At 59.0% G+C, this 18,656-nt stretch overlaps 1 protein-coding gene across 9 annotated transcripts in view; it reads right to left on the reverse strand.

Annotated features, from left to right (window-relative positions):
• Positions 1 to 18,656, reverse strand: part of HDAC5 (histone deacetylase 5) — a 37,242-nt gene that overhangs the window by 6,083 nt on the left and 12,503 nt on the right. For 2 of the 9 annotated variants that reach the window (XM_045984397.1, XM_045984400.1), the window contains 12 exons: positions 18,121 to 18,192; positions 6,472 to 6,731; positions 6,222 to 6,366; positions 6,024 to 6,138; positions 5,608 to 5,738; positions 5,327 to 5,473; positions 5,118 to 5,245; positions 4,672 to 4,803; positions 4,230 to 4,452; positions 2,005 to 2,216; positions 1,442 to 1,738; positions 573 to 738 (listed from right to left, as the gene is read on the reverse strand). In XM_045984397.1, coding sequence (XP_045840353.1) covers positions 573 to 738; positions 1,442 to 1,738; positions 2,005 to 2,216; positions 4,230 to 4,452; positions 4,672 to 4,803; positions 5,118 to 5,245; positions 5,327 to 5,473; positions 5,608 to 5,738; positions 6,024 to 6,138; positions 6,222 to 6,366; positions 6,472 to 6,731; positions 18,121 to 18,192 — 2,028 coding nt within the window. Of the gene's footprint in view, positions 1 to 572; positions 739 to 1,441; positions 1,739 to 2,004; positions 2,217 to 4,229; positions 4,453 to 4,671; positions 4,804 to 5,117; positions 5,246 to 5,326; positions 5,474 to 5,607; positions 5,739 to 6,023; positions 6,139 to 6,221; positions 6,367 to 6,471; positions 6,732 to 8,696; positions 8,728 to 12,017; positions 12,088 to 15,009; positions 15,082 to 18,120; positions 18,196 to 18,656 lie in introns of those variants that run through there. The other 7 variants (XM_045984403.1, XM_045984404.1, XM_045984396.1 and 4 more) reach the window with 7 other exon arrangements.

The raw sequence follows: 18,656 nt of genomic DNA on the forward strand, positions 1-18,656 counted from the left end.
CCACGGCCACCCTCGGCAGGGCTCCCTGGGCTCCCCCCAGCCCGCCCTGTCCCAGGGACCTCCTCACACCCTGCCCCCCAGCCCCCCTGCCCCTCTTATCTCCGCCTGTGGTCCCCTTCGCCTGTTACTGCCAGTCAAAAGCCTCCCCGCTCCTCAAGCCGCAGCCAAAACCCCCACTGGTTTTGATTTCTGCCCACCATGCTCTCAGCACTGCACCCACTCTGGGGCATGGCCTCCCTTTCCCACTTCTGTCACAGCCCCTGTGTGCCATGTCCCTAACTCCCGACACCCCACTGGTGGGGTCAGACCATCCCCGGGCATCTGTGCCCCCCGCCAGAGTCCAGTCCATTTGGGGATGGACTGAGGCCTCACTTTTGACCTCACAGAGAGGACAGGGCCCAGAGAAGGCCGGGGCCTAACTGAGACAGTAGGTTCTCTGCACCCAGGGACCCAGGGCTTATGTGACGATGGCACAAAAATCCCGTGGTCCCTCAGCCGGTCACACAAGGCCAGGTAGCATGCACAGGCTCCTGGCACATGCGGGGAGGACCACTGGCCGTGGCAGGGCTCACCTGTGGTGAAGAGGTGCTTGGCGGGCTGGTCTGGGGGGCTTTTCAGGCCGCCGGGGGCAGCAGGTGAGGACTGGGTGCGGCCCAGGGCCTGGTGGGGCACAGTGGCCAGGCTGAGGGGCGCCTGGAACACCTGAAGTGGTTGCAGCTGCTGGGCGTCGGGGAATACCTGCACAGGAGGAGAGCGGGCAGGAGATGAAAGTGAGGACAAGTGTCCTGGGGCCTCCCGGGGGGTCCCCTGTTCCAGCCCCTCTCCTCCAAACCCGCTCCTTTCCCCATCTCCTCCCACCAGGGACAGGAGGCACTGCAGCCTTCACCACCGCCCCCTCCCAGGAGATGGGGGGGGACGGGGGGACGTGATGAGTCAGCCAGAGTAGCACTGAGGTAAGAGGCGGGAGGGACGGGGGCGTGGGAGGGGGCAGGATGACTCAGGCCCGGGAGGGCTCAGCGCTGTCCGCAATGAATGGAGTGCTGCTAGGCGCGGGGCAGGCGGGAGTAACAGCGGGGGCGTGTGTGTACACACACACGTGTGCACATACAGACCGACGCACGACTGGCCCAAAGCAGGCGGAAACACAGGTGCTCTCAAGTACACACACGTGCGTGCGCACACACACACGCAGCTCAGTGTGGGGCAGTCACAGTGGCAGCCAGGAAGGGCTGGCGGACTGGGCCGAGGAGGCTCTCCTGAGACCAGCATAAGCAGCGCCCCCTTCCACCACTCCCTGCCCCCTCCTCCTCCCGTCTGCTCTCTACACAAAGCTACCCCAGCACAGCCTGGGCCATGCAGAGCGGGGAGAGGGAAAGGCAAAGATGGACCGGGATGCGGGGGACAGAGCGGCGGTGATCAAGGGCCGGGGTGGAGGGGTCACCTTTTTGTAACCAGCACTGGACTCATCCAAGTCGGGCCCCTCCTCAGGGCCACTCTCGCCCTCCTCATCCTTGACCTGGATGCAGTCCTCCTCCCCCTCTTCCTCCTCCTCTTCCTCCTCTTCCTCCTCCTCCTCCTCCAGGTCTTCCTGCGTGCTCTCGCTCTCCGTGGAGCCTTCCCGGGGGATGGTCAGGGCTCCCTCCCCAAGCAAGGCCTCCTGCTGCTCGGTCAGCTCCTCCTCCGTCTCCTCGGGGTGGGTGGTGGGCTGCCGTGACAGCTCCCCAGTCTTGGTGAGGATCTGTAGGAGCAGAGCGAGGGGGGACATCCGCTGGGAGGGGGCGCAGCCATGCAGCTGTGGCCCAGGTTGGTCTGTCCCTCCCTGGCCTCCCCTGGCAGCTGGCCAGCCGTACGGAGCCTCTCCAAGAGGCCAGGTGATATGTCGGAGCAGATGGAGCCTGGGGGATGGCCCAGGGCATTAGCCCCCCCGCTCCTTCGCCGCCAGACCGGTGCCCTGCTCTGCCCGGCCCCCAGCACCGCCCTGGCCCTTGGCCGCCCCCAGCTCACCTTGCCCAGCTGCAGCTGCTGTTGCTTCTGCTTCTCCAGGAACTGCTGGTGCTGCTGCTGCATGACGAGCTGCTGCAGGGCCTGGGGGCTCTGGGGCAGCGGGGACGACTGCGTGCGGCTCAAGGGCCGGTGCCGCGGAAGCTTGCCCACTGTCCGCATGCTGGTGGCCATACGTTCACCTGTCACCAGCGGGGACTGCCCGTGGAGTGGCACTGTGCAGTGGGAGAAGGGGACAAACCATCACTGCCAGGGTGCCGGGCACTCCCATCCTACCCCAGCTCTCTCCCCCTCCTAGACCACCACCACCTACGTAATCAGGAAAAACCCTGGAGGGGCCTGGGGGCACCTGGCTCCCCAACCTGAGCCCCATTCTTCCTCCTCCCCACATTGGAACAGTCCTGTAAGCTCAGAGTCACTGCCTCCAGCAAGCCCTCCTGGATTCACCACTCTCTCCCTTTGATTCCCTTATGATTGCACATGTAGTCTTCTACCCTCAGTGTAGGTAAATAATAATTAGTTTCCTCCAACTGCAACAAGACTGCTCTGATCGTAGATATGGATGCCATCGGGTGGAGAAGCCTGGGGTCAGGATCGTATGTCTTTCTCTCTCTTTTTTTTTTTTTAAAGATTTTTATTTATTTTTTTGACAGACAGAGATCACAAGTAGGCAGAAAGGTAGGCAGAGAGAGGAGGAAGCAGGCTCCCCGCTGAGCAGAGAGCCCGATGCGGGGCTCAATCCCAGGACCCTGGGATCATGACCTGAGTCGAAGGCAGAGGCTTTAACCCACTGAGCCACCCAGGCACCCCAGGATCGTATGTCTTTTAAGCAGAACCTCTTCTGATGCCACTAGCTGCTTAAGGTCTGACTGCCCAAAGCTATGTTGTCCAGTTCTGGGATGGCAGCCACTTGTAACTACTGAGCACTTGAAATGCAGCCCCTCTAAATTGAGATGGGGACGTCTGAGAGGTTCAGTCGGTTGAACGTCTGATTTTGGTTCAAGTCAGGATCTCGGGGTCGTGAGATCAAGCCCCACACTGGGCTCCCTGCTCAGCACATAGTGTGTCTGTCCCTCTCCCTCTCCTGCATACATTCTCTCTCCCTCTCTGAAATGAATAAATAAGGAACCCTGGCGGGCTCAGTCAGTTGAGCATATGCCTTGGGCTCAGGTCACGATCCCAGGGTCCTGGGATCGAGTCCCCCATCAGGGTCCTTGCTCAGCAGGGGCTGAGCCATTCCCCCTGCTTGTGCACATGCTCTCTCTGACAAATAAATAAAATCTTTAAAAATAAATAAACAAAATACAATCTAAAAATAAATACATAAATAAGGGGCACCTGGTGGCTCAGTCGGTTAAGCATCTGCCTTTGGCTCAGGTCAGGATCCTGGGGTCCCAGGATCGAGTCCCGCATCAGGCCCCCTGCTTGGTGGGAAGTCTGCTTCTCCCTGTGACCCTCCACCCATCTCATGCTTGTCCTCTCACAAATAAATAAAATCTTTTAAAAATGACAGTATTTCAGACTTACTGAGTTAAGTATATTATTAAAGTTAATTTTACTAGTTTCTTTTCACTTTTTTTTCCTGAAGATTTTATTTTTAAGTAACTGCTACACCCAACATGGGACTCGAATTCACAACCGTGACCGAGATCAAGAGTCATGTGCTCTCCCAGCCGAGCCAGCCAGGTGCCCCATTTTACATATTACCACGTGGCTCTAGAAAATTTGAAGTTGGGGCGCCTGGGTGGCTCAGTGGGTTAAAGCCTCTGCCTTCGGCTCAGGTCATGATCCCGGGGTGCTGGGATCGAGCTCCACATCGGGCTCTCTGCTCGGCAGGGAGCCTGCTTCCTTCCTCTCTCTCTGCCAGCCTCTCTGCCTACTTGTGATCTGTGTCTGTCAAATAAATAAATAAAACCTTTAAAAAAAAAAAAAACCACTTGAAGTTACAAGCGTGGCTCGTGCTATAGGTCTATTGGACAGCGCGGCTCGGGGACGTGAGCCCGTGGCAGCCGTGGATGACCTCGAGAACAGCGCCTGATGGGCTGTACATATTCAGTCATGTCTGGAGGACACGGGAGAAGTCACCGATGCCCTGGAGGGGAGCTGGGACAGAGCTGGAGAGCGACCCTGGCTACTCCCTTAGGGCGGCCCTGCGGGGCCTCTGCAGCAGCCTGACACCCGGCTGCCCCCCTACCCCCCACACAGCCACCCACCCCCCGCCCGCTCACCAGCGATGAGGGTGCTCTGCTGCCGAGCCTGCTCCAGCAGCAGCACGTGCTGCAGTAGGGAGGCGTGACCGTGCGGGCTGCTGTCGCCCTCCAGCGCCACGCCCAGCAGGCAGCCAGGGATGGAGGATGTGCTCATGAACTTGCCCGTCAGTGTGCCACCCTGCCGCAGGGACTGGAGGGCCTGCCTCTCGGCCTCCTGCTGCGTTGACAGCTTCGGGGAGGCCTGCGGTGGGGAAGGGAAGTGGAGATGAGGGAGGGGCTTATATGATCCCGGGCCAACCGGGATCAGCATCCCTCACCCACCCTCTGCCAACCCCCCAGCTCAGAGGAAGGCCATCTGCTCTTACTCGGGGCCTTGTGTGGACCAAAGCCCCAGCTGGAGGCATCCAGGACAGCAGACCTCAACACCAGAGGGAGGAGGAGGCATGCGCCCCATACTTACGGTGAGGTGTGAGTTGGTGACAGTGACTGTGGCCTGCAGCCCTAGGGAGATGTTGGGCAGAGAGGGAGACGTGTAGAGGCTGAACTGGTTGGGGGAGCTGTCCAGAGGGAGGGCCCGGTGCTGGGGGAGCATCTAGGGAACAGTTGGGAGAGACAGGCATGAGAGCCAGCAAAGGAGGGCTTTCCGGGGCCAGAGGCTCTGAATGGTGCCTCACTCTCCCTGCTCCCCACACCAAGCCCCACCTGGGGGTACTGAGAAATCACAGTCCTCCAGAGGCCCATGGGACAAGCCCACTTAAAAGCAACAGGTCCCTCGAGCCTGTCCACATGGGCAGGGAGGTCCCTGCTGGATACTCTCAGCGAGACAGACAGGAAGGAGCTGCCTTCCTTCTTCCAAGGGAAATGGAGCAGGCTGGCCCACCCGCCCAGCCCTCAGCAGGCCTGTACCTCGGTGGGGATGTTGGGGACTGAGCCAGTAAAACCATTCTCAGCAATGGTGCTGTGGGAGCTGTTGGGAGAGCTGGGGCCGGAGCCTGGCGCGCTGTTACACACGGACGACACTACGGGAGAACTGGCTGTCACCGGGACATGCTCAGAGTCACCCTTCGCCCCCCACTTCCAGGACCTCAGAACAGGAACGAGACAGAAGCCCTTACCCCCAGGCCCAGCGCCGGTGATCTCAACAGCTCTCTTCTTAAAGGTACTAATGACTGTTCCGTCCTTGCGTCGCAAGAGGGGACTACTTCTCCGCTCAGCCACCTTCTGCTTTAGCCTCGAACGCACTTTCAAGTTGGGTTCAGAGGCTGGGGAGAAGGGAGCCAGGGCTCAGATGCACCCACACGAATAGGCACACACCCACCTGTAGCCCGGCCCCACCACGTTCCCCACCCACCTCCAAGGAGCCATATTCTAGAAAGCCAGGTTGGCCACTACACACCTGTTTTGCGGAGGGGGAAGTCATCGCGGCTGTCATAGGGCCCAAGCAAAGGCAGTTTGTAGGAGGGAGGCGTCCCAGGGGGGCCACTCTGGGGAGGGGAACTCTGGTCCAAAGAAGCATGGTGGGCTCCCCTGGGGGATGTGGGGTGGGGATGGAAGCAGACCTAGGTTACTATCCAGCCATTGGGGCCTCCCACCTAGCAAGCACCGTTAGGAAATGCCCAGTGCATCAAGGGATAAGAAATGGATCCTGGGGAGGGAAGAAAGGAAAAAAGCCAGGGGTGGGAGTTTTATCCCCTAAGAAGAGACTGCAGCGCCCGACTGTGGGTTCTGGCCAGGAGACCCCCTGCCATCCTGCAGCCAGGCAAGCCCTCAAGCAGGGCAGCTCTGTGTCCCATGCCTGCCAAGGGCCATTACCAGCATTTGGGATGCTGTGGGAGGGAATGGTTGAGGCCGCCCGGCGTGGGTTCCTTTGACTTCGACAGGAGGAATTCCTGGAGCCTCAGCTTCACCTCAGTGCTGGCAATGGCACCTGCAAGACAGGGCACGGCTGACCCGGGTGCTCGGCACCCAGACCCGTGGGCTGGGGACCGTGCAGGAGGGCCCAGGCCTTACTCTCTTTGCTCTTCTCCTTGTTTCGCAGGATGAGCAGCTGCTGCTCCAGCCGCTGCTTCTCCAGCTCTTCCTGCCGCTGCTGCTCCCGCTGCCGCTGCTGCTCCAGCTCCTGCTGCCTCTTGGCCGCCAGCATCTCCTGCTGCTGCTGCAGGGGTGCAGTGGGGGGAGGGGGGAGGGAAGGACCCAGGGTGAGCCAGGTCCGGGCGGGGGTCGGAGGTCTGGGCAGCCCCCCCGCGCCCCCCTCGCTCACCTTGAGGTGCTTCTGCAGCTGGACCTCATGCTGCCGTGTCAGGTGGTCATGCTGCTTCTGGAACTCGGCGAACAGGAGCTGCTTCTGCAGCTGCTGCTGCTGCTTGAGCGCCAGGAGCTCCTGCTGCAGCTGCTGCTCCCTCAGTGCGGGGTCCACAGGGCCTGCCAGAGCCCCCCGCAGCTCCGCGGGGCTGGGGCTGCCTCCTCCCCCACCCCCCATGGAGCTGGGCATGGCTCCGGGCAGCACCGGCTTCACCTCCACTGTGGGGACAAGAGATGGGCGTCAGGGAGCCCAATGGCAACACCGCGACACCCGGGCAGCCATGATGGGGCCCCAGAAAGCCACCAGCCAGGACTGCCAGACCCAGGAGGGTAAGCTCTGGGAGGGGGACAGTAAAATCCCTCTGCTCCGCAGAACCACGTTCTGTCTTAACTGAAGTCAAAGACATGAACTTCAAAAAGAAAACATGCACAAGGGGCGCTTGGGTGGCTCAGTGGGTTAAGCCTCTGCAGTCGGCTCAGGTCATGATCTCAGGGTCCTGGGCTCTCAGCAGAGAGCCTGCTTCCCTCTCTCTCTGCCTGCCTCTCTGCCTACTTGTGATCTCTATCTGTCAAATAAATAAATAAAATCTTAAGAAAAGAAAAGAAAACATGCATAAGCCGGGACACCAGGGTGGCTCAGTCGGTTAGGCATCCACCTCTTGGTTTTGGCTCAAGTCAGGATCTCAGGATCCTGAAATTGAGCCCCACAACGGGCTCTGCACTCGGGGTGGGGGTGGGGGGAGTCTGCTTCTCCCTCTCTCCCTCTCCCACTTCAAGTTCACTTTCTCTCTAAAATAAACCATTCAGGGGCACCTGGGTGGCTCACTGGGTTAAAGCCTCTGCCTTCAGCTCAGGCATGATCTCAGGGTCCTAGGATCGAGCCCCAAGTCAGGCTCTCTGCTCAGTGGGGAGCCTGCTTCCCTTCCTCTCTCTTTGCCTGCTTCTCTGCCTACTTGTGATCTGTCTGTCAAATAAATAAATAAATGTAATCCTTAAAAAAATAAAATAAACCATTCAATCTTTGAAACAAAAAGAAAAAAAAAACAGAAAATATGCTTAAGCATGAAGCACAGTCTCTGGAAGACTGAGTGCGATACTGTCATTGATGGTTAACGCCACAGGGCATTTTACAGGAATTCCTTTACGGAGGAGGAAACTGAGCTTTAGGAAGGTTGAAGTACATGACCAAAGACATAGGGCCAGGTGACCGATGAACTGAATGTGAATCCAAACCCTATGCTTGCACCCGCTGTCCTTCCCAGGCCTCCTCCCCACCTTTCAACGTCACACATTCCCTGCCGAGAAGCCTATATACTGGAAGAGAAACTGAAGCAGAGGATGGTTCTAGAATCAGGGAGCTGGTAGCCAGGGCCCGTAGTAAACCCAGGATAGACCTGTGGGGACCCTCTGGACAACCCTACCCTTGCGTCTCCCCTTCTCTCTGTCCCACACCCAGCTGGGGCAGATGGGGCCCAAAGGAAAGGCTGTGAGACTGGGTGTGGGGGGTGGGAGCTGAAGGCCTCAGGGAAAGGGGGTGCAGGGCTGCACCAAACCGGGGACAGGAGGGGGCTGGGAGTCAGACTCTGCTTCCTTTGCTGGATTATCTCCTTTCAACAGTTTTATTGTAATTACCCTGAAAATGCCGCTATATATAGAGTGAGCCAAACAGCAGCTGTGCCTGGGGGGAGGGGGAATGAGAGAATGGGCGGGCAGTGCAGGGAGGAGGTGGGAGGAGGAGACAGGAAAGGAAAGGGAATCAGACAGGAAGAAGGGTAACAGCATGGGGTGGGGTTGGGTGGGGGACAGAGGCTGGAGCTCAGGCAGAGATCTCAGAACTCCAGTCTCAGGGAGAACCAGCTGGGAAGGGAAAGGGGTAGAGGGGCCAGTTGGGTCCCAAGACCTTAGGTCCAGGCCCCCATGTGGACAATGGGCTCAGGGGCCCCAGGGAGAGGCAAATGTTCCAAGGGGCTCATGGGAAGCATGGGTCTCAACTTCTTGAACCTCGTACACTGTCCTCTGGTCACTGAATGTCACTCCCCACCACTGCCCTGCGGTTGCCAGGGCAACTGGGCAAACACCACACCAGCAAGGAGCCCTCAGCCCAGCCCCAACTCCACAGGAAGGGGAAGACAGGCTACCCACTGCCTGGGAAGGAGGAAGTTGAGAGAGGCAGGGCCAACCCACCTTGTTTCTCTTCCATTTCTTTCTCCAAAGAAAGCCCTCACTTTTCTCACTCCAGCCCAGAGAGGCCACAGGGAGCTGGGAAGACCTTCCTGTGGCAAGGCAGCCCACTCCAGCCTGGGCCTGGAGAAGGAAGGACCCCAACATGCTGGTGGCTACCAGTGTGTCTCCTGCCTTCGTGAGCAGACCTCTCTGCCCAGGCTCCCATCCCTGACCTTCACTGGGAGTGGAGAGGGAGCTGGGAGGGGACAAAGGGCTGAGCTAAGAGAGGCTTCCACACCCTGCACAGTCCGTGGGTCTGGATCTCTCCAGTGACACTGAATGAGTATCATCCAGGCAGGGGCCAGGCCTGCTGAACGTTGGGGCCCTGCTACGACCCTCATGCCTGAACACGGCCTCTGGGACCCACTGGGGGAAGGTAAAGCCTGAGCAGAATAGCTCGGTCTCCGCCCAGCACTGCTAGGCACGTTCCTCTGTGGTTTGCCCGCCAGCCACACTGACGACTCTGTGGCCACGAGGCCAGAGCCACATCTGCAGGAGTGGCCAGATGTGGCCAGGAGGGCAGGGCTACATACAAAGACACACACTCACTCACTCACTTTCCCTCCCAGCCCACGTCCTCCCCCGGCACCAGGAGGAAGGGCGCTTGGAAAGGCCCTGCAACGGGGCTTTTCTGGAGGTGGCCGACCCCATCCAGGGTGCAAAGCAGGGTGACAGCAAGGACCCAGCAGCCAGCCTCAGGTCTCCCCAGCCCTGGAAATGCTCAGCAAAGCCCCAAGCTGGCTGGATAGTTATCTATTCCTCGGCATGGCTTGGCCCGTGGCACTCGGACCGCTCAGCCAAGAGAAGGACAGGCTTCAACCTGCTGCTCCCAGCAGGGCTGGGGCTGCAGGAGCTGGATGCCCGCCAGCCTGCCCGCCTGGGGAAGGGCAGGGGTCCAAGCGCTCCTGGCTCCCAGCAGATAACCCGGCTGGGGATGCAACTGCCGCCAGCAGGGCTGGCTTCCCTTGCAGGAGCCCCGCAGAGAGGGCATGGGCCCGGGCTCGGGGACCCTCCCCCAGGGGTGGCAGGGAGGCTAGGCCCCAGCTGTAGTGGGAGCCACAGCCCCATGGCTCTGCAGATGGCAGGACAGGCCATGGGCTCTACCACACCAGCCTCGTTCCCATGCAAGTAGGAAGCACAGCCGACGAGGGAATACGAGTCCACAGGCACTGTGCGGGCCCAGACAGAACACAGCAGCCCAAGGCCCACCGGCTCACAGCCCAGCTCTGAGACGGAAGGGATGACGGCTGAGCGGCTGGAGTCCAGGAAAGGGTGTGGGTGAGGCACAGAGCCTCCTGAATGAAGGCTGCTGGACACAAAACCTGCAGCCTGGCTGGCCTCGCACCCCCGGAGGATCTGTGCCTTCTGCCAGCTGGGCGTGAGCCGAGCAGGTGGCCGTGGTTACCATTAGAACCAATCACCTGGAAGGTGAAATGGGTGTGTCAAGACAGGAGGAGGCTCTCGACCGCCTCCTGGTGGACCAAGACAGTGAAAGGACTTCTGACAACGAAGAAAGCAGACTGAGGGGCACTGCTCCCTAAGAGGAAAAACCAGGAACTCCCGCTAGCAAAGAGATCCCTGAAAGGCCAGGAGAGGGGTCGGTAAGAGGGCAAGGCCCCAGGGCCCCCATGCCTCCCTCCGACAGAGAGCTGTAGAGAATACAGAGGAAGTCAGATGGCCAACACAGTCACCTCCCAGAGAGGGGAAGATGCAACAAGGGTCCAAGTCTACCCTCCTCCAGACTCTGCTCCCGCAGGACTCTGACCCTTCCTCCTGGGAGCAGCAGCCTTAGGAGAACGTGCCAATATCATCCCATCCTCCGGCCTTCTGCAAGACTGACTCACGCTGCCTCCACCGAGAAGCCCTAGCCGAGGTAGGTGAGTGGGCAGGGCGGTGTATTTCTGGAGTGGCCTCACGCATACCAGGCTCTGCCCGTGAGGGGCTGCCCTACCCAGCCTCGTGGGCCCACCTGGGAGGTGCCAAAACCTTAGTGAGGATGCTTGCCCCCCCCCAACCTCTCCATGAGCCCCACCAGCCCAGGGGGGCTCCCGCCGCAGAGTCTTTGGGGCAGCACACCCAGGGATAGATAGGCTGGCTCCTAGGTGGAGAGAAGGCAGGTGCTGGCGAGACAACCTCTGGGATGCCCACCAGCACAGCCTTAGACTAAAAAGACTGTCCAGACAAAGGGACGCAGCCTCCAAGCAGGCAGGAGCTCTGGAATGTGAGCAGCAGGTTTTAGCAACAGCTTTAGGAATAAGAGTTCAAAATAAAAAACACATCTGGCTGCCGGAGGACAAGGCCAAGCCTTGCCCCTGCTCGGAACACACCCGTAAGCCATGCCCCAGCTCTGAGCCCTCGAGTGCAGAAATCCCCAGTTCCAGAATCCCTGTGACCCAAACCCTGGCAACAGGGAGACTGGTGCCTTCTGACCCACTCCTGGAGAAGCCCGAGATGAAAGGGCCAGCCAGTGTGTAGACCTGCCCCACAGGCCAAAACAGCTTAACGCTTGGCTCTTAAAAGACCCTGCTCCCTGGAGCCACCAGCCACAGAGGGCCAGGGCAGAAGGAAGGGACCCAGGGTACGCAGAGTAAGAGCCAGGGGTACACTGAGCTATTTGGAAAGTCTACAAAGGGGAAAAAAAAAAACAAAAAACAAAAACGAGGCCTCTGCAGATAAGACCTCGGTCAAAGGAACTACCCTGCTGAAGAGGGGAGAGGATGAAAAAGGCCTTTGCGATCACCTGCCTTGGGACCCTCTGTGCACAGACGAAGAAACCAAACCTCTTGGGCCACTGTGCAGAAGATCCCGGCTATGCAGTGGGGACTCACGCCCTCTTAACACTTAGCTAAGCAGCCTGACTCCACCGCAGGGCAACCCAGGCCCTCTGCACCAGACAGCCCATGGAACCAGGCCCTCTAGAGAGCAGCACGCTGCCAGCCCACCCGGAAGGCAGTGCCTTCCCCTGGCACCTGAGCCCCGAGGAGCTCCCTCGGCAGGCTGGGCGGTCCCCAGCTTCCTTCAATGTCCAACGCCCTCGTTCTGTCCCTCTGGAGAATGGGAAAAGGAACTTGTCCCTTCCTTGGCCTTGAGGATCTTGGAAGGAGGCAGGGAACAGCATCTCTCACTCCTCCCCGTGACGCTGATGACCCCTCCCCACCAAGGACGGTTTCCCATGATCTATTTCTGGGCTCTTACGTGACTAGGGAGCCCAATTTAGGCTCAACAGGTTCTACCACAATTCAGACAGTATTTCCCCATGCGCGAGCTGGGGAGGACTCTCACCTAGCAATTTTCGCAGTTCCTCACGTAACGCAAGCTCACACACACCACGTGATGGTTAAGAGCCATGGCCCTGGAGTAAGAGAACGCCCAGGTACAGGTCAGGCTGCGCCACTTCCTAGCGCAAGGCCCTGAGCCCCTCTCTGCGCTCTGGGCGGGCATCTGTGAAACGGGAGTGAGACCAGCACCTTCCTCCCAGAGCTCTTAGGCTCAGGAAAGGACTCCCAGGGGAGCCTGGCCCCAGGCCCAGGAAGATCTCAGGGGTAGCTGGTCAGGGCGATTACTAATGGTTCCTGCTATCTGTGTGTGTCCCAGACCCTGCTGGCAGTCTGGACCACTTCTCAGAATGTTTCTCAAGTTCGGGAGAGAAAATACTTAGAACTCAGGGCACCTGGGGGCACCTTCGGCTCGGGTCGTGACCTCCGGCTCCTGGGATAGAGCCCCCACATCGGGCTCCCTGCTCAGCAGCGAGTTTGCTTGACCCTTTCCCACTCCCTCTGCCCCTCCTCCCACTTGTATGCCCCCCCGAAATAAATAAAATCTTAAAAAAAAAAATACTTAGAACTACTCCAAGCCAGAGGGAGGCCTTAGCTCTCTGGTTTCAGATCGCTCCAAGGTCGCTCTGTGGTCCTGATGAAAGCCCGGCCCGCGCGCCCCACACAACACACCCTGGGGTGGCCCACAGCTAGATCCCTGCGCTCGAGCAGGGATCTCTGGGAACAGCCTGCCCCTGACCACAGCACATCCAGGCTGTCTGTCCTGCCTCGCTACCTCCCAGAAGGGCTGCCCCGTCCTCTGCGGCACAGCCCACAGGCCAAGGCCTCCCTCCGGTCCCTCAGAAGCATTATTTAGCACAGATGCGCACAAGTGTGGCTCCCTTGAGCCCCAACCCCAAGCGGTCAGAAAGTCTTCTCTGGTCTTCAGCCTCCCTGTGCCAGCTCTCTCTCCAGCACCATCCCACATCTTCCTGGGCCCCTCTTCCTGAAAGGCAGAAGCGAAGTGCAATTAACTTCAGAGTCTCTTAGAACGTCTGTGCGGGAAGGGCCTGCTGATCAGCAACTCGGCTTCCCAAACCAACAGAGGCCAGGGGGGCCACAATGAAAGAGGTTTGTCCCTGCGGCGCCTGGGTGGTTCAGTGGGTTAAAGCCTCTGCCTTCCATTCAGGTCATGATCTCAGGGTCCTGGGATCAGCAGGGAGCCTGCTTCCCCTTCTCTCTCTGCCTACCTCTCTGCCTACTTTTGATCTCTCTCTCTCTGTCAAATAAATAAATAAAATCTTAAAAAAAAAGAAAGAAAGAAAGAAGAGGTTTGTCCCACATCATCTGGAAAGGAGGCAGAGGACCCAGGGCTTCCACAGGGTCTTCTCTCTAACAGCCTTCAAATAAAAAAAATAAAACAAACAAACAAAAAACAAAAAACAAAAAAACCACCAGGAGAAACCATGATGGCTGCTCCCACATTTAATGAGAGCTGAAGAGAGGAGCCAAACCCTGCATTAAGGATGCAGGGATCTAGAGAGGGCATCCATTAGGCCCCCAGCACACGGGGCCCAGGAGCACAGGGGAAAAGGGGGCTGGGTGGTTCGAACCCCCGGAAACCTTGAGGCAGATGATGTGTCTGAAGGACCTCAAGCCGGTGGGTGCGGAGGCCTGCTGGAAGGCACGAAGTGTCTTGCTGAGGAAGAGAGAGTTACTCACTGACCTCGGCTGCTATCTGGAGGAGAAATGGACTCACTTCTCCCAGCCCAGACATTTCCGGCGAACACTGGGGTGCCCGGCTAGAGGCAGCTAAAAGGCACACTACCCATTCAAAGGCGGCAGATGTTGGTGGGACTGTTCACTCCACACCTGAGTGGACAGTAGGGGCCCTAGGCCAGGGGTTCTGCTTCCACTCCCCAAGTGCAACTCAGCCCTGAGCCTCCAGCAGGGCACCCTGCCCACCTGGTCACCTGGCCACTTGCCATAATCCGCCCCCCAGCTGGGGTTTAGACACCTACTGCCCAGCGTCTCAAGACACCCTCCCTCTGCAGGCCGCCAGGCTGCTGGTGGCTGGGTGTGCCTCTGACTGGGGCAACAGCCTTCCTCCCTCTGCAGTCCACCCCGCTCCAAGGAGCCACAGAGCCTGCCCAGGCCTTCCAGGGCTGCTGGTGACATGCACTGGCAGGTTCTGAGGTCCCAAGACCGTGTCCGCCCGACTTCTGTCCACACAGCCCTTACCCCTAGCATGGTCTGAGTCTACTCACAGCAGAGTCACTGAACATATGTCCAAAATGCTGGTTCCTGGGCTGCCCTACGGAATCCGAACCCTTCAAGAGATGGGGGGGCCAGGCTTGGAGCTCTGCACTTTAATATATAAATTCAGTATATGTAAAATCAGTAATTCTGATGCAACTGAAAGTTTGAGAACTTTCTTTCTCATGGTGTCCCCAGGCGGGCAGGCTGCACTCACTTCTGCTGCCAACCTGACAGCTGTTACAGCTGTGTGTGTGGACACAGTTAATCTGATTTCCTGTCTGGCAGCTGTACAGCAGGGAAGGGACAGCTGAGGGTCTCAAACATAAGAAAAGGGGATGGGGGCAGGGGAGCTGGTCTGATCAGGATGGAGTGTTCAACTTCGCGTCCGAGGCCCCTTCTCCCCTGAAATCCCTGCAAGGAGGGACAGCGCTGACCAAGGGGTCCCCCTTGTTCACAGAAAACAAAGTCTCCTCTCTGAGAGCTCAGGAGGCCCCCACCCCCTCACACAGAGCCACACTGGTCTCTATTCCAGAGATGCTCACACTCAGGCGGCACAAAGACAGGTCATGCAGACTGTGTACTACAAAGGGCACCCAACCCAAGGGGCCAGTCAGGACTGAAATCGAGCCCATGCCCCAAGGGCAAAGCCACGTGCTCCAGCATGAAGATGTATCCCCTCCCCAGAAGAAGGGCCACCTCTCAAAAACATACACAAAGGAACAATTGTGTGGACCTGAATCCGAATCCCAGCTGTCACTTACCCTGTGACCTTGGGCAAGTTCCTTAACCTCTCTGATCCTTCTCAGTTGTACAACATGGCTAATAAAACCTTCCTAAAAGAGACAAGGTAAGGAAAGCCCCTGATACGCTCGTGGCTTAGGACATTATTAGTTCCCTTCCCACCTGAGTCTCACCCTTCCTACTTTCCCCACACCCCTCCACCTACACGCCCACACACCCAGCCAAGCTTGGAATGGCCCCAAGAACATGAGCAAGAGTATCCAAGGGAAAACCCAATACCGAACCCAAAAGCCATGGCACTTCCCAGCATTCACAGCCTCCTTTCCTGGCACAAGCAGGACTCACACCCTCCCTCACTGGGGCAAGGAGACTCCTCTTCCATGTCTGTTCCTAAATTCTTGCACGATGCCTGAATCAGCGCTGCCCAATCCGGTCCACAGGGGAGTCCAGGGCCCACAGGAAACACGGGCTCCCCCACCACTGTGTCCTGGGGAATCCCACACAGGAGCTCGAGTCCCGAGGCTCCCCAAGCCACAACGAGGCCTGAATGATGGGGGTGCCTGCTGCATGGTGGGCTGTTGCAGAAAAGCCCGGCAGAGATCCCATCCGTCAAGGAAGATCCCTATGGGGCTAGAAGAAAGCGGCACCTGGTTCCCCTCATCAAGCAGGGATGGCACAGAGCGCCCTGTAGCCCCCGTGGGCTACCCCCCTGCCAAGGCTCTGGCTCACCCACTGGGGCAACTCAGCATATCTGTCTGCTCACCCAGATGGCCAAGCCCCAGAGTAGAACCCAGGAATCCTGACCTCAGCCCTGGACACCAGCCCCTTCAAAGCAACCTTCATTTCTCCATGCACCAGGCACTGCTACACGACGGCCGTTGCACAGACAGCAACAGACAGCTCAGGGAGCAAAGGATGGCCCCAAAACAGAGTTCCAAAGACGTGCTGGTGGAGCAGACAGCCACTCTGGAAAGCCCCATTCCCCAGCCTCTCCGGCCAGGGAGGCCGGGCGACACATACTGCCCAAGAAGCCTTCCTGTACACCTGCTTTTCTAGCCATAGGCTTCGGCCTCCTGTTTGGAGACTGATCAAGAGATGAGGAGAGGAGGCGGGCGGGAGCAGGGGGGCGGGGGGGGGGGAACACCGGGCTGCCTGGGCCCTCATGGCCGTGTTTATCCGGGGTGGATTTTTTTTTTTAACCCAAAGGTTAAAGCGTTTCTATTTGAAACATCTATTTACATTCCAGAGTCCAAAAAAAAAAAAAAAAAAAAAAAAAACACACAGGGCAACCGAGCTCCAGGCCTATATCTGTCCCCAGCCGCGTCACAAACACAGCATCAGAGCTGCGCAGGGGAAACATTCTTAGCCCTCTCCCCGAGCCGCTGAGGTGACTCACACCTCCCTCCTGCCGGCATGGACCACACCACCGATCAGAAAGCTATGCAGTGCGTGCGTGTGCGTGTGTGTGGCGGGAGGACACGGGATCTGGAGAGAGGGCTGGCCCAGAGGAGGTCTATGCAAGGACAGGCAGCCTTAGGGAAGGGACAAGAACAGCAGGGCTCCAGCCTGTGAGGGTTTGGGGGTCTAATTTGAAAGAAGGTAAGAGAACATGCTGAGGAGGCAACTTCAGACCAACTGCCAGCCGCTGCTGGGAGGCAAGGGACAGCAGGGGAAAAGGGCAGGAGGTGTGGACCGAAATGTGCATGATGGGGGAGAGCTGCCCGTCAAGTCCTCTGCCCTCCGGGGGACCAGCTCTCAGAGGCTTCCAGGCAGGGGTCCACAGGCACTGAGAGCTGCTGACTCCACCAGACCAGGGCTAGAGCTCTGGGTTTACATTTCCTCCCAGGGGACGGTGTCGGTCCCCCGCATGGCCGGCCCCCAAGGTTAGGCCCCCATCCCAGGGGCCTGTGTGGGCACCCTGCAGGGCTGGCTCCTAAGGTTAGGCCCCTACCCTAGGAGACTCTATGGTCATCACTGCCCAGGCAGAGGGCAGGCCTTATTCCAAGGATTTTCCAAAACTTCCCAAAACATCTGTCCTCTGACGTATCTTAGTCCAGCTGCAACATTATCCCTGGACAGCTTAGAGCCAATCATAGGCACCTGCAGAGACACACGGTTCCCACCTCCCAATTCAAAGCTTGGGACCCACACCCACGTATCCGGAGGCCAAGACAGGCGCACAGTACACAGGCACACAGACACCCACACCCAAGTGCCAAGCCACTGCCAGGAGGGGCCAAGCGGGCAAGGGTCCAGCAGGCCCCTCCCTAAAAGAAGCATCTCGCGGTGCCGGCCCGGTAGGAAGGCTGTGCCAGAACGGCCTGATGCTACCAACAGGTTCCTGGGAGGGAGGGAGGGAGTGGCCCAGCTCTGGGGACCCCACCCCCAGCCAAGAGCCAAGAGTCCCTGTTGAGAAGGTGGCAGGACCAAGGGGTCCTCAAGCCCAAATGAACCAGAGTAACACTCCTTTGCCGTCACGAGATGGGATGAAACCAAGCCCTGAGGGACAGAGCGATAAGGAAGCTAAGGGAGCCAGGACCCCCAACATGCCAGCTGCCAGCCTCTACCTAACCCCACCACATAGCCTCTACCTAACCCTACCGAACCCTACCTAACACCCTGCATCACATCTGATTCCCCAGGAACTCCTGACTGGGGGACTTGCAGAAGCCACATGCTCCCCCAAGAACCCAGCCAGAGAAGCTGGGGTCACTTTAGTCTTGTGGACCCTCAGTTACGGCTTATTCCCTTGCCCGGACCTGGGGAGCGGGCCCCTGGGAGGCAGGTCACTGACCCACTTCCTCCCCTCCGACCACAGTGCCAACTAGGCCAGGATCCTCCAGTGATCCACGGCCCCCAGCAGCTTATGCCGACCCTGCCGGAGACCAGAGAGACTCGCGAATGCAGCACAGTGCGGCTGGAGGGCACGGCGGGAAGGTAGGGTCGGGCCGGGGAGAGCCGCGGAGCCCACCTCAGGAAGTCCAACTCCCCCGACCGCCCATCTTCTCCGCAAAACCCTCCACAAAGATCCAGGCAGGACCCCAGCTGGGCGATGCTTAGAGCCAGACGCTTGGCCCCCGGGACAAGGATGCATGACGGCAGAGGGCAGGCGGGGACACCGAGGCACTCACCTGCCACAGGGATGCCGTGTAGAGGGGTCCGAGGCAGGATTTCCAAGGCTGGTTCCCGGCCTGACATCCCATCTGCTGAGAAACAGGATTCTGTCTCATAGATGGTCTGCAGCATCTCCACGAGCCCCTGAGCCTTGGGCACCAGCAGCATGCCAGGGAAGGGGCCGCCGGAGGCGGGAGGGGGCCGCTGGAGGCGCGAGTTGGCCAAAAGGAAAGGTGGTCGGGCGGGGCCCTCGCTGCTCAGGGGCTCCCCCAGGCCACTGCCGCTGGGACCCGGGCAATGGGGAGGCGCCTCATCCGGCCTGGGCACTCTGGGCAGCAGGAGGAGCCAAGAGGTCCCAGAGCTACAGGCCCGGCTCTCCGCTAGAGGGGCATCAGACCATGGGCCTTGCCCAGCTCCCAGGAGCCAGGCTATATGGCTGAGCACTCAGGGGACAGGAAGGGGAGCTCAGCAGGCAGGCGGGCTCTCTGTGTTCCCTCCCAGCCCTGGGTGACAGCTCTGGGCCTGGCTCCCTGCTCCTCCTTCCCGAATGAGC

The sequence above is a fragment of the Meles meles genome, chromosome 18 (assembly GCF_922984935.1).
Source record: "Meles meles chromosome 18, mMelMel3.1 paternal haplotype, whole genome shotgun sequence".
NCBI lineage: Eukaryota > Metazoa > Chordata > Mammalia > Carnivora > Mustelidae > Meles > Meles meles.